At 55.4% G+C, this 12,758-nt stretch overlaps 1 protein-coding gene across 12 annotated transcripts in view; it reads right to left on the bottom strand.

Annotated features, from left to right (window-relative positions):
* TNS1 (tensin 1) overlaps positions 1-12,758 on the bottom strand; it is a 251,173-nt gene that overhangs the window by 22,759 nt on the left and 215,656 nt on the right. For 9 of the 12 annotated variants that reach the window (XM_075932996.2, XM_089779632.1, XM_089779630.1 and 6 more), the window contains 3 exons: positions 11,550-11,642; positions 9,900-9,926; positions 1,176-1,359 (listed from right to left, as the gene is read on the bottom strand). In XM_075932996.2, coding sequence (XP_075789111.2) covers positions 1,176-1,359; positions 9,900-9,926; positions 11,550-11,642 — 304 coding nt within the window. The remainder of the gene's footprint in view (positions 1-1,175; positions 1,360-9,899; positions 9,927-11,549; positions 11,643-12,758) is intronic. The other 3 variants (XM_089779629.1, XM_089779633.1, XM_089779631.1) reach the window with 1 other exon arrangement.

Raw genomic sequence — 12,758 nt, 5'->3', positions numbered from 1 at the left:
CCATCTCCCGCTCGCCCCCTGCACACAGAAGGGTGCACAGAGCCTCACACGCACAACCATATATGTGCGCGCGCGCACGCACACACACACACACACAGACACACAGACACACACAACCCTACACGTGCATGCACACACACATACACACACACAACCCTACATGTGTGCGCGCGCACACACAACCCTACACGTGCATGCACACACATACACACACACAATTCTACATGTGCACACACACACACACATACACACACAGAACCCTACATGTGTACACGCGCACGCACACACACACAACCCTACATGTGCATGCACACACACGTACACACACACAACCCTACATGTGTGTACACGCACGCACACACACAACCCTACATGTGTGCGCGCGCACACATACACACACACAACCCTGCATGTGCATGCCCACACACATACACACACACAACCCTACATGTGTGCGCGCGTACACAACTCTACATGGGTGCACATGCATACATTACATGTGTACACACACACTCTCAAGTACACGCAACCCTTCCTGCATGCGCACACGCCCCCTCCCCCCACAACCCTACACACATGCACACCTCACGCACTCACAACCCTCTCCCGCGTCCACCCACTCCTTCCCTCACCTCCCCACAAACCCCCACGCCGCCCTGGGCACAACCCCACCCCCGGCCGTCCTACATCCCAGCCCTCGCGCCCCACGTCGGGCGGGACTGCCAAAGGACCCACTGGAATTGGATGGGGGCCGGGCGCCGAGTGCCTTTAAATCCCTTTGGAAAAGCCAGGCCCAGCGGACACCAGAAGGCTTTGAGAATCGCCACCCGCGGTTCTTCCCCTGGGGTCAGGGTGTGTCTTATCCCACCGCTGGCACCAGACCCGTCTAGTCCAACCACGGCCAATGTCCGTCTCTGCACCTGACTTGGCTCACATGGTAGCTGTGAGCCAGGTGCAGAGACCATGCTGGAGCTGGAGCTGGGTGTGGAGGAACCTTCCTGACCCCTGGAGGGCAGCTGATGCCCTGACGCATGAGGGTGCACAGCTGCGAACTGACCGCCGGGCGCTTAGCCACTCAGGACGCGCGTGCTCGGGTAAGGAAGGGCTGCAGGCCGAAGCACACCCAGCGCCACGGTGCCTGCTCCCGGCTGCCCCCAGCACCCGGCTCTCCTTACCCGTCCATGCTGTGAATGGGGCTGCTGGTGGAGATGGGGCTGGGGGCGGTGAAGGCATTGCTGAAGACCCCGTTCTTCACCGGCGTCTCAGGGCTGTAGATCGACGGAGAGGGGGGGCTCGGGGACACCCCCCCGGCTCCCGTCACGGCCTTGCGGGCCACCGACTCTACATAGCTCCTCGGCTCTGGGGGCGAAAGGAGAGGAAGGGGGGAGATCGACATGCTCATGCCCTCTGACTGCAGCTCAGGATCAGGGCCGTTCACAGCCAGGGCCTGCTCATCAGCCTCCCCGTTTCAAATCACTAACCTCGGTACGGCCCCGACAGCCGGCCTGAGAAACCCTCTGCTTCCCCGTCCCACCAATTAATTAAATCCCCCCTCCCCGCTTGGGTGGCCACCCAGGAGAGATTCAAATGCCACCTGACTGATGGGCAGAGCGCCCCCAGCATGTTTCTAGGGTGGTGCACATCCACACGTGCATCGGTGCACAGAACAAAATTCATTCCACACATGGATGGGAAAAAATTGTAGGGAACGTTGTCCCTCACCCAATCGGGATGTTGTCACATGGGCAGTGCCAAAGCTGTGACAAAGCCAGCAGGCATGGCAGGAGCTCAGAACCGGGTCCCGCGAGAGGCTGCGGATGTCTCATCGGCCGGGTCAGATTCGCCTTACGACTATGAGACCCCTCCGGATTGTCTCCCCCGTCATTCCTCGCCACGAGAGCCCCGTGCACCCCACAGCTGCCTGCCCGTCACACCCAGGAGACCCCGTCGCGGCCATGAGCAGTCAGCCGCCACCCCCACTGCAAACCAGCTCCTTCCAGGCTCCCTGCCTGCCTGGCCCTAAGCTCCTCGCAGGTCGGATCGCTTCTCAAACGAGGCGGCGACTCAGCCGGGCAGGGCCCGGGCCCGTTTCCGCTGCACGCCCAGCACAGCGGGGATGTGCACCCCCCGAGGGCAGACAAAGGGGTGTCTCCTAAGGTGCCAAGCCCAGCTGCAGCCTGAACCGGGCAGCGGGCGGCGGGTTCCCCGAACAAGCCCTCTTGGGCCTGCAGCCTCCGGCTCTGTCTCCACAGAGCTGCAGATGAGACAAGCCAAGAGGAGTCCCTCTGGGAGGGGGCAATTAAAGCCCCCCCCATGTGCAAAGGGTTAGCTCCAGCTGCCACGCCCAGGGAGGGTGCCTCGGGACAGCCCCTAGGCCTCGGGCGCTCTACCCTCGCCGCTGCGGCTTGTCCGGAGCGCCGGCAGGGAGCCACGTGACGCCGACCGCAGTGGAGTAACACGTTTGCATGCCAGCTGCCTGTCTGGCCCCCCGAACAGAAGCCAGGCGCGTTCTGCGCGACACGACCGGCCCGGTGGGATGCTCGCCCCCCGGACAACAGCAGAGCTTAGAGCTCTCTCTGGTCCCTCCAACTTCAGCGCCAGCTCTAGCTACGGGGACAGAAGGCCTCCGTCGCCTGCCCCCTGCCACGCGCCTCCTGCCCCTCCTTCCCGGCTCCCCCTTTGGCCACAGTCCCCCCAGACGCCGCGTCAGCCTGTCTCCCCCCAGCACTGCAGCTCCCCTTCCAAGGGCGAGACAAACAAGCGGTGGGATTGTTCGTACTCCCCGTGCCCCATTCCCATGCCCCCTGGCTGTCCTACTTTCTGTCTCTGCGAGGGGCCCTTCCCTGACCCTGCCTTCAGCCGGGCGGCCCGGCTGCACCGTGGCCTCGTCTGAATGCGGGAGGGATTCCAAGGGGCTCGGGGAAAGACACCCCCGGCCTCCCGCCCGTCCCGGTCAGGCCGAGGTCTCCGCACGGCTCCCGTGAATGCTGGCGACACCGCCTCAGGGCCAAGGGCCGCGGGGGGCTGGTGCCGAGCCAGGCATGCCATGGCCATGCTGTCGCCCACCTGCCTTCCCGCGGCACACGGCCAGCCCTAGGCATGGGTTTCAGACTCTTCCCGAGGGAGGAGAGAGGGAGGGTGGCATGCCAGCCCGGTGACGCGGGCACTACACTGTTATACACACAGCCCGGGCTGCAAATCAAATCCACCAGCACCACACAAGACCTGAGTTTCACCCAGCCCGTCTCTGCCGCCTTGACTCACTAGCCTCCTGTCCACAGACCGGGCTTCTCCTGCCTTTTCGGTCTGTGGGACGCGCACACTTAGAATCCTGCACGCAGAGGCGGTCGCCTGTCTCAAAGCAGAGATCTTGGCATTGGAGAAAGTTCAGAAAAAGCAACAACAGTGGTTAGGGGGTTGGCCTGGGTGCCATAGGAAGAGAGATGAATAAGACGGGGACTTTTCAGCCTAGAAAAGAGGAGACGAAGGGGAGATAGGAGAGAGGTCTATAAAATCCTGACCAGTGTGGAGAAAGTGAATAAGGAAAAGTTACTGACTTGTTCCCATAACACGAGAACTAGGGGTCACCCATTGGAACTAAGAGGCAGCAGGTTTAAAACAACCCAAAGGAAGTATTTCTTCGCTCAGCGCACAGTCAACCTGTGGAACTCCTCGCCAGAGGACATTGTACGTGTCAGGACTTTAACAGGGTTCGAAAAAGAGCTAGATAGGTTCATGGAGGTTAGGTCCATCAATACTTATTAGCCGGGGAGAGTAAGGAGGGTGTCCCTAGCCTGTTTGTGTGCGAATGGATGACAGAGGAGGGATCACTGGATAATTCCCTGTTTTGTTCACTCCCTCCGGGGCACCTGGCAGCCAGGATGCTGGATTGGATGGACCTTTGGTCCTACCCCGTCTGGCCATTCTTATGTTCACAGTATCGGTGATATCCCCCCTACCCAGACCTTTCTTCCCTCCTGGAACTCACTGGAGGCGCCCGTCCCGTGTGAGCGAGGCCGGGAGCCAGGTAACCTCAGAGATCTTTGGCGTCTCTACCGCAGTGGGCTGCACGCGCGATCCACGGCTGGGCAGAAAACAAACCGCTATGGAAATGAACGGGATTCCTGATCGTCTTCGCTGCTCCCGATTGGCTAAAAAGAGAGCATCCCTCCTGTTCCGTTACCCAGTCTCCTCCCACCCCGGCTCTGGTTGATGCCCCGCGAGCTGTCTGGGGCCGAGGGCTGCCTTTGCTAGTACAGCCCCTAGCCTGCGCTTCCCCTAAGCACTCCGGCAGCACAAAGGTTACACGAGGATCCCGCTGGCAAGGCAGCCTCCTTCCTTCCAGGGCCGACATCCCCGCCTCAGGAACCAAGGCGAGGGCCAGGTTTTTCAGAGAAGGGAGTGGTGAAGGGATGAGTCGATCCCTCGGGTACAGAACCTCTCGCTCCAGCCTTGCCTACATAGCTGGGCAGGGCAGGAACTGACCTTGGCAGCCAGCAGGGCCGATCCTTTCAGACTGAACATTCTGGGTGGGGTTCGGTATTTTGGCCGAACCCGGCCCATGGGTCATGGAATCACAGGACACTAGAACGAGAACGGACCTCGCGAGAGCATCGAGTCCAGTCTCCGGCAGGACCAAGCGCCGTCTAGATCACTGTTTCTCAACCAGGGGTACGAGTACCCTTAGGGGTACCCGAGAGACGTCTGGAGGTACCTTACCACAACTACAATTTGGAGAAAACTGAATGGTTGTGTTCAATTTTCCAGCGTTTTATTATTTTTGTACTTTTTACACCCAAACATTGCATTGCCCGCCCGGCTACGATTCAGTGTTGCAATGATAGAAAAAATATTGTGTCTGAAAACTGTAGGGACTGGGGGTACTTATAATCTTTTTTAAAGGGGTACTTTATATAAAAAGGTTGAGAAACACTGTCTAGATCATCCCGGACAGGTGTCTATCCAACCTGCTCTTAAATATCTCCAGTGATGGAGACTCCATATCCGCCCTAGGCAATTTATTCCAGTGTTTCACCACCGCGATAGGCAGGAAGTTTTTCCTAATGTCCAACCTAAACCTCCCTTGCTGCAGTTTAGGCCCATTGCTTCTTGTCCTGTCCTCAGAGGTCAAGGAGAACAATATTTCTCCCTCCTCTTTGTGACACCCTTTTAGATACTTGAACACTGTTATCATGTCCCCTCTCAGTCTTCTCTTTTCCACACTAAACAAGCCCAGTTCTTTCAGTCTTCCCTCCTAGCTCATGGCTACATCTACACTGGCACCCTTTTCCGGAAATGCTTAAAACGGAACAGTTTTCCGTTATAAGTATTTCCGGAAAAAGCGCATCTACATTGGCAGGATGCTTTTCCGGAAAAGCACTTTTTCTGGAAAAGCGTCTGTTGCCAATGTAGACACGCTTTTCCGCCAAAAAGCCCCGATCATCATTTTTGCGATCGGGGCTTTTTTGCGGAAAAGAAATCTCTGCTGTCTACACTGGCCCTTTTCCGGAACAATTTTCCGGAAAAGGACTTTTGCCCGAACGGGAGCAGCATAGTTTTTCCGGAAAAGCACTGACAATTTTACAGTAGATCATCAGTGCTTTTCCGGAAATTCAAGGGGCCAGTGTAGACAGCTGGCAAGTTATTCCGGAAAAGCGGCTGATTTTCCGGAATAAGTGGCCAGTGTAGACACAGCCCATGTGTTTATCCATTTTTGTTGCTCTTCGTGGGACTTTTTCCAATTTCTCCGCATCTTTCCTGAAATGTGGCGCCCAGAACTGGACACAACACTCCAGCTGAGGCCTGATCTGTGCAGCGTAGAGCGGAAAAATTCCTTCCCGTATCTTGCTCGCCACACTCCTGCTAATGCATCCCAGGAGCATGTCTGCTTTTTGTGCAACTGTGTTACACTGTTGACTCATGTTTAGCTTGTGGTCCACTACGACCCCAGATCCCTTTCTGCAGGACTCCTCCCCAGACAGTCGCTTTCCATTCTGTATGTGTGACACGGATTGTTCCTCCCTCAGTGGAGAACTTTGCATTTGCCCTTGTTGAATTTCATTGGCTCAGCCTCGGGCCAAAGTGCTGCTCCAGGGACGGAACGGGAGTAATAAACCTTCCCCGAGATCAGTAATTAAATCTGCTCTGTTTCCCAGTCCTTGCCCCTGCATGAGTCAGCCTGCAAGAGGCCAAGGAATGCCAGCAGCATCGCGGTCTAGTGAGACCAGGAAAATCCAGATCTTGGTCACAGGAGAGAGGAGGCGGGCGTGGGAAGTTTGGGGGCAGAAAGAGAGCTGAGCCTGGCTTTTAGGATAAAAATATGGCTCTCGTCGACTGTATCTAGAAGGCTTTAGGGCTAAAGGGAACTGCTGGGATGCCATCGTAACAGCAAAGGAAGACGTGTTAGTAGCTGAGGATGGGTAGGAAGTTACCCCGAGCAGAGCGGCACCTCGATACATACAGGGTGTTCTCTTCAAAGGCCCCTCACCCGGCGGAAATGCTCATATTCAGAATTCAGATAGCCAGGCCCCGGCTGCGAAGGAACATCCGGTAAATTAGCAACTGAAAATCCGCCCCTGCCGTTTTGTGCCCATAATTAACTGTTCCTTGCAAATGAGCGGTCGCCCAATGAAATGAATAGGCAGCAGGTTTAAAACAAGCCAAAGGATGTTTTTCTTCCCACAGCGCACCGTCAACCTGTGGAACTCCTCGCCAGGGGATGTTATGAAGGCCAAGGCTTTAACAGGGTTCAAAAAAGAGCTAGATAAATTCATGGAGGTTAGGTCCATCAATGGCTATTGGCCAGGATGGGTCGGAATGGTGTCCCTAGCTTCTGTTAGTCTGGAAATGAATGACAGGAGAGGGATCACGTGAGGATTCCCTGTTGTGTTCCCTCCCTCTGGGGCACCTGGTGTTGGCCACTGTGGGCAGACAGGACACTGGGCTAGATGGACCTTTGGTGTGACCCAGCCTGGCCATTCTTATGTTAAAACCGGAAGCAGACTTGAAACATTTGCTCTGGGGGTGTTTGCAAAACGGTGCTGTTTACACATAAATCACATTCGGCTTAGACAGTCTGCCTAGAGGAGTATTGCGGAAATAACTGCAGCTCCTTTCCTATGCCTGGCCCAATTCTCTAGCCCATTATCTAACAGGAACATATCAGGAAAGACCCCTTTGTAACGTCCGTGCAGAAAGGAACACAGGTGCGCTTTCCATAGCGTCAGGCTACACTCGGCTTCGCTCTGCGCCGCCAACAAAAATAATCACACGCCTAGGAATTCAGCGACCCTTCCAGTTGTGCAGCTGCACCTTTCTGTGCATGCCAGGCTGTATCTATCCCAGGGCACGCTTGCTAGACCATCCCTGGGCTTGGCACGCCGCACGGAACAAGCTGAACAGTTAGGGAGAATTGCAAGGCCAAAGGAGAATAGAGAGCAGGTGTTCGTGCCAATTACGCATACAATGCTTACTGAGGGCTGCTGACCAAGTCCAGTCCCACTCCCCCCGCCCCGCTGCATTGGCAAGGATGCACAACCCAGCGATCGCTCGCTGCTGAATAGGCGCTCTGTCTACTACACCACACAGCCTTCCCGAAGCGGCGTGATTGGCAGTTCTCCAATAGCTAGAACGTTCATTCTAAACTTAGTTGGGAGGGAAAATGTGAAACATTTCAAAACTTCCCCCTTATTTGTGCACCCAAAGGTTCAAAAACCAGAGATATTTTTTCCGCATTTCCTAAATTTGGGGGTACATTGTCCCCTTCCTTTTTATCCAAGGTCGGAGTGGAGAGGCCGCCAGTGGGTTTCATATGCTGAAAACTGGTTTTAGGGAAGCAGAATTTTTTTACAAAAGTGTTAGGAAAAAATGAAGGGGGAAAAAAAGCACAAACTCCATAACACATGAGAAGATCAAAAATGTTCCTGTAGGGCGAAGGCATGTTTCTATCAAAAAACATTTCTTTTTTCTAAACTAGTCAACTTGCTCAGTTAATTTCTTCCTTGTGGCAAAAGTGTTGGTCCATGTTCAGAATTCAGAAGAGCTCGGTTTTAAAAGACAACGCTTTTTCAAGTCGTCTGAATCATGAAGAAAACAGGTAAAAGAATTTTGTAGTGGCCAAGCGGTCATGCCAATCCCAAAGTGTTCAAAACACACGAGTCAGACAGACCCTAAACAGCATGAAACTGACTTAAAAAGAGCTTAAATGTAATATTTACAAATAATGTTTTACATCTTTTTGTAGTTCCCCTCTGGTTTTGAGCTGTAGGGGCTGCAAGTGAACCTGGTTTGCAAAACACTTTTGAGAAAAAGCAAAAGGGTTTCATGTTCATCCACATTTTTCATCAAAAGATTTGGGGGGTTATCAAAAAGCCAAAAACCTGAAAAATCAAACATTTGTCCATTTCTGGCAACCAAAAAAAATCAGCCAAACTCCCAAACTATTCTATTTTCGGCTGAATTGTTTCCTTTGTCTTAATGAAAACTTGGGAGGGGTGAGGGGAATTGGTTGACAATGGTACTAATCACATAAAAAGCCAATTTGATCAAAAAGCCAATTGTTTGTTAAAAAACATTTGAAACGACAACAAACTAAATTGCAACTATCTCTTGCCCTGTGTTTAGGCCTTGCTCTGAAACCATGAGGCCTGGAAACTTTGGTTTTTAACTAAAGCTGAAACTGCCCTGTAATTGGTTAACACCAAGCGACAGGGCTGAAAGGCAAACACCATGCTGAAGACGTGAGAAAAGAAGGCGCGTTGGCGAGAATGCTTTGGGTACCACAAAAATGGACAGACTCTGATGAAACCCCCCCCAAGAGACCCAGACAGGACTGAAATACGTGCGAGAAACTCGGCCCACACTGTGACTGACAACAGAAGCTCTGACGGAAACGTCCCCCTTCGAACTCAGTGTCTTTGTCTGGTTGCAACACACAAACTAGCCAAGCATGGAGACAGATTGTGTAGGCGTGCAAATTCCAAGCTCTTCTCTTCGGTAGCTATAAGGCTCGTCCCGCACTAATGTCCCGCTCCTATAAACACTTGGACGTTCTTGTTTAGCAGGGTTTAGCATTCCGCCTGGACCGTAAGTCTCATTTGAAACCCAAAGCACAAACCGAACCTCAGGTGAGCCTGGCCTAAGACACGTATTGCCGCCTGAAACTCAGGAACGTTAGCTCTGTGGCCCTGCTTAATTTCATTCCCCTCAGGCCAGCAAAAAGGGAGTCTTGGGATGTTAACGTATCACTCACAATAACATCTTAATGACTTGGTGGTCCCAGCGACCAGCTGCATGGCAGCAGGAAAGAGGTGCTGGCGTAGGGTTGCCAGATACTTTCACAAAAAATCCCGAACATGGCAGGAAAAAAAAAATTGGTTGAGAAAAAAAAATGGGGAGCCAAAGTTGGTGAGAAAAAAAAAAGTCAGGTGTTTTCTGGTTTTTTTTTACCGGACAGGGGCCAGAAATGATGGACTGTCCGGGCAAAAACTGGACACCTGGTAACCCTGAACTGGGGGGGCAGGAACTCACGGCATGCTGATTCACTGCGGCGGGAATGGCATTCCAGGAAGTACCGCCTGCCAGCAGGAAGTGCGACAGGAAATGATGCACAAGCATATGGGAGAGGCTGAAAGGACACTCCTATAGTGGATCATTTTCCTGCACACTTCACGTTCAGGCAACTCTCCCTGGATTTATTTGCTTCAAGATTGGCGCCCTCCTATAACTCGCTAGCAGGCCGTGCTGCAGTAGAATCCTGCAGGCACTTTGTTACCCTTCTGCGCACCAGGCAAAAAAATCAAGCCGACCACGGGTGTTAGCGTTCATGAGCTCAGCAGGTCGCCTTCTCTTTCTGCCCAAAAGAGTTAGCACGAATACAGAAAAAAACAGTCCCTTCTTACCTTCATCAGATTCAACTACTGCCTCCCCTGCTAGCGCCAAGGGGGAAAGACAGGAGATGGAGGCGCGAGGGAGAGGACGGACAGACCGGGGCAGAGAAAGGAAAAGCAGCGATGCGAGGAGAAGGAAGAGAGAGAGAGAAAAATCTTTGTTAATGCTCTTTGCTTTCTCATCACCTGAATTGGCACAGAAACGGGAAGGAGGCCGAGAGTTTTAAAGTTACTGTATTTAGGTGCCTAAACCCCATTGATTTCACACACCCCTGGCCCATCGCGCTCAGCCGACGGACTCATTCCTATGGCTCCCCCGTTAGTCTTGCCCTGCCAACCAGGTCCTAGGCAGGCACTGCTTTATGTCCAAAAGGGAGGGTGTTATTAATTAGCAGGCTAATTCCCTTCCATTTGCTTTCCCTGGTCAGCACGCAGGTCTGGGGCGAAGCCGCACGAGCCTACACCAGGTGGCTCGCTGTGGGCTGAGGCAATTCCCTTGGAAACATTCCCACGGCGGCAGTTCTTCATTCCTGAGGCTGTGCGTCAGCCTTTCTGCTCTGACGCCCTCTGCTTCCCCACAGCGAGAGCCGGCCGCTGAAATGCTGCTGCCCACAGCCCCAGGCTTCCCCGAGGGGGGCCGCCCGCCCGGTAAACGCCGTGAGGAGCAGGCGACACGCAAGACTCCCAGCTTGGCGGGGGGAGGCTGGCAAGCTGGGCTCTGTCCCTGAGCCCGCAGCCACAGGCCGGGAGAGCCCAGGTGAGAGTGACACAGACAGGCCGAGAGAGAAGAAGGGAGAAGGGGGTGGGGGGTGGAGAGAGCGAACCATGGACACAGTCTTCCACGCTCCTCCAGGACAGCCCACTGGCTTCCGCCAGCAAGGACCTCAGGTGCCGGCCCAGAGAGGAGAACACGGCCCCACAGGGCAGCGGGCGATGGGCCACCATGCTCCGGCACAGCTCCTTGCCAGCGGCCTCTCAGTGGCCACACCGCCCTGGTGGTATGTGGCTACGGGACCACTTGGCCGCAGGGCCGAGCATCCCCTTGTTCTAGGGCTCGAAGCAAGCTCAAGGGGTGGTCTCGCCCCGCCCTGGATCTTGGCGGGGGTTGGCCTAGAGACCTTTGCAGAGCCCCGTGGTCCTAGGATGCCCCCGAGCCACGGCGGAATTGGTACACCAATACGTAGGGATCACTCGATGATGCTCTGCTCTGGTGGCTCCCTCAGGGCCACCTGGCCCTGTTGGAGGGCAGGACACGGGGCTGGATGGGCTGAGCAAATGCAGCCGTTCTTCTGCTCCACCGGCGAATTTCTCAAGCCCCCTGGTGGCTCCAAGAACCTGCCTTTCCTGGCCACGGGCTCTGAAGCCCAGGACGGACGTCGAGCAACATCCGACTCTGGTGCACCTGCGGGGGTCCACACCCAGCCAGCCCTCATGACAACCACGGGCCGCACCCCAGATCGGGAGCAGCACCTGGAGAAACAGTGCGCTCTCCGCCTCTCTCTGCGGACCGACACGGTGGACTTGGGCCAGTATCTTGAGGTTGAACGTTTATGGCTCAGCTTTACCGGATCCCTCCGTTCTCCCAAATGGACGGCCCCGGTCCAGCAGAGTGGTCGCCATGCAGACCCGCCACCAGCCCTCGGACCCCTCCCGTTCACTCACCTCCTGTGGGTTGCAGCATGATGTCCGCTGGGTTATGGGGCTTCAGTCCCAAAGCAGACAGCGGGGTCTTGGCCAGGCCGGGCGGGGAGCGCACTGTAGTCAAGGCACACAGACACACACACAAAATCCAGTGGTCAGAGAAGAGGAATTCAATGTACAGCGCGAGAAACGTGAGCGGCGTCTCGGCTGCTACTGACGGGGAGTTTGCAGCCCTGGCTCTCCGAGTTCCACCCACCGGCTGTCGTTACGTCCTGGCAAGGGGCATGAGCAACTGGACAAGATGAAGCCGGCTGGCTGGCAGACCCCTTCTTAGACGTGAACCTTGGGCTTCCCTTGCTGGAGGCAGTGATGCAGCCAGGCTGGGTGTAAGGACGTTAAATAACGGTTCGCTGACTAGTCGAGGAGTCGATGGAATTTCCATCGACACCTCGACTCGTCGATAGGCGCTTCCATGTTCCCCCTTGGAAATCTACAAGGGCCCCCGCTGGGCCCCCGCTGGGGCTCTTGTGCATTTCCAAGGAGGAATGCGGAACTCCGCCTGCAGCCCGGGGCCGGCGGGAAGTCCCCCTGACTCCGGGCTGCACGCAGGTGCCAGCTTTGAAATCTACAAGAGTCCCCAGCGGGTACAATGGTACACGAGTGCCACGCGGAGCCGGGGTCAGCCGGGGACTCCTCAGCTGATGTCAGGTTCCGTGGAAATGCCGGCTGGAGCCTGGGATCAGCTAGGGAGTCCCCAGCTGATCCCAGGCTCAGCTGTGCGGTGCTGCCGCTTTGAAGTACTCCCTCTTCCTCCCCCCCCCCTTTGCTGCCTCTATCTGACAGAGGCAGCAAGGGGGAGTTGGGAATCGACTAGTCCTTAACATCCCTAGCCCGGTGCTGGCCGCGTGGGGAGGGAACCTAGACCCAGGGAGAAAAGCAGCCCCCGCTGCGGATTGGGGGGCAGCCGCAGGATGACGGGCCGTGGGGCCTGGAAGGCAGGGCAGGGTGACATGTTTCTTTGATGCTTGAGTGTGCTGGGGGCCTGAACCCCTTGCCTCCTAGAGAAGAGAGCCCTTGGGCAGCCCCAGCGTTAGGGGTGGGCCACCAGGAAGACCGACTCCCCGGAGCTTGCAGGAAACCAGCTGGCGGGGTGAGGTGGCAAAGGAACAGCCCTCTGGCCAAACAGCAGCGCCCGCTATTGTCCTACCTCCTCTCACCCAGGGATCTCAA

This window comes from Pelodiscus sinensis, chromosome 7 (genome assembly GCF_052426305.1).
Source record: "Pelodiscus sinensis isolate ZL-2025 chromosome 7, ASM5242630v1, whole genome shotgun sequence".
Classification (NCBI taxonomy): domain Eukaryota; kingdom Metazoa; phylum Chordata; order Testudines; family Trionychidae; genus Pelodiscus; species Pelodiscus sinensis.
Note: the sequence above shows the minus strand (reverse complement) of the source record. Positions and strands in the feature narration are given on the sequence as shown.